Source organism: Perkinsus marinus (assembly GCF_000006405.1).
Source record: "Perkinsus marinus ATCC 50983 genomic scaffold scf_1104296947394, whole genome shotgun sequence".
Taxonomy (NCBI): domain Eukaryota; phylum Perkinsozoa; order Perkinsida; family Perkinsidae; genus Perkinsus; species Perkinsus marinus.
Window position 1 is genome coordinate 1 of NW_003210615.1, and position 938 is coordinate 938.

The 938-nt window shown below is 46.6% G+C and overlaps 1 protein-coding gene across 1 annotated transcript; it reads right to left on the reverse strand.

Annotated features, from left to right (window-relative positions):
- Positions 1–6: 6 nt before the first annotated feature.
- Positions 7–803, reverse strand: Pmar_PMAR007164 (hypothetical protein; the record flags this gene model as incomplete). The annotated part of the gene is made up of 1 exon (XM_002779430.1): positions 7–803. A coding segment is annotated over one exon (797 nt), but the record flags the coding sequence as incomplete, so codon positions are not given.
- Between the last annotated feature and the right edge of the window lie 135 nt (positions 804–938).

A 938-nucleotide genomic window follows, 5' to 3' on the forward strand; every position in this document is an offset into this window, starting at 1 on the left:
ACATACCCCATATCGAGCTTCCTGTGGAGCTTATTGACCTCGTCCACGGACTTAGTGAGAATATCTTCGGTCTTCAACATGGCCTGATGTAACCTCATAGTGAGTTGCTCAATAAACTCAGTGTCATCTTTCTGGAAGTGCTTCAAATTTCTGCCCATCACTTGCGAGTATTCCTCCCACAGCTGTAGGATGCTCTTCACCGCCTGTCTCGTGTGAGCAAGACGAATTGCAATATCGCTGCTATCACCAGCCTCAGAGCCTTCAAAGTCCATCTGTATCTTCCCCAGCTCATCCATCACATTGGAAAGGGTCTTAGTCATTCTAAGTTTAGTCTCTTGAGCTTTCTTGAACATTCCCGATATATTGTTCTTAGCAGAATGTTCCAAACCTTTAAAAATAGCTTCCTCATGCCTGGCTAAAATCGCCGAATGATCCTTCTCAGCCTCAGTCTTCTCTATTCGTCGATTATTGCCCATATGAGCTGTCTCAATATCGAACTTGTTACCAGCCCTTCCCTCCTTCAATTCCTTAGACACCAATGACTCGGCCTGGACCACCGCTCCTCCTGCTCCAGAGAGCAGGCCCGTGTCCCTCTGACCAAACTCCGCCACTTCATCACCGAGATCGTTATTCTTCAGACCAACTGCATCTTCAATAGTCTCGAGATTGCCAGTAACTTTCTTCATGCTTTCCTGTACTTCTTGAGTCCTCTCGTTGTTAGCGCCATCACCCTTGAGCAACGAGCTCTTCATCTTAGTGTCATCAGCACGGTCCTTGTTCGCGAGGTTTTTCAGTTGTTCCATTACTCTTATGCCCTCCTCAGCCTCGTCCTTTTCCTGTTCAGTTTCCTCTGTATTAGCTCTCTCGTTGAGTTTCGTGATTCTAAGATTGATATCTCTAGTGAATCAGAGCCTCCTTCTCGATCTGCTTAGCAGCCT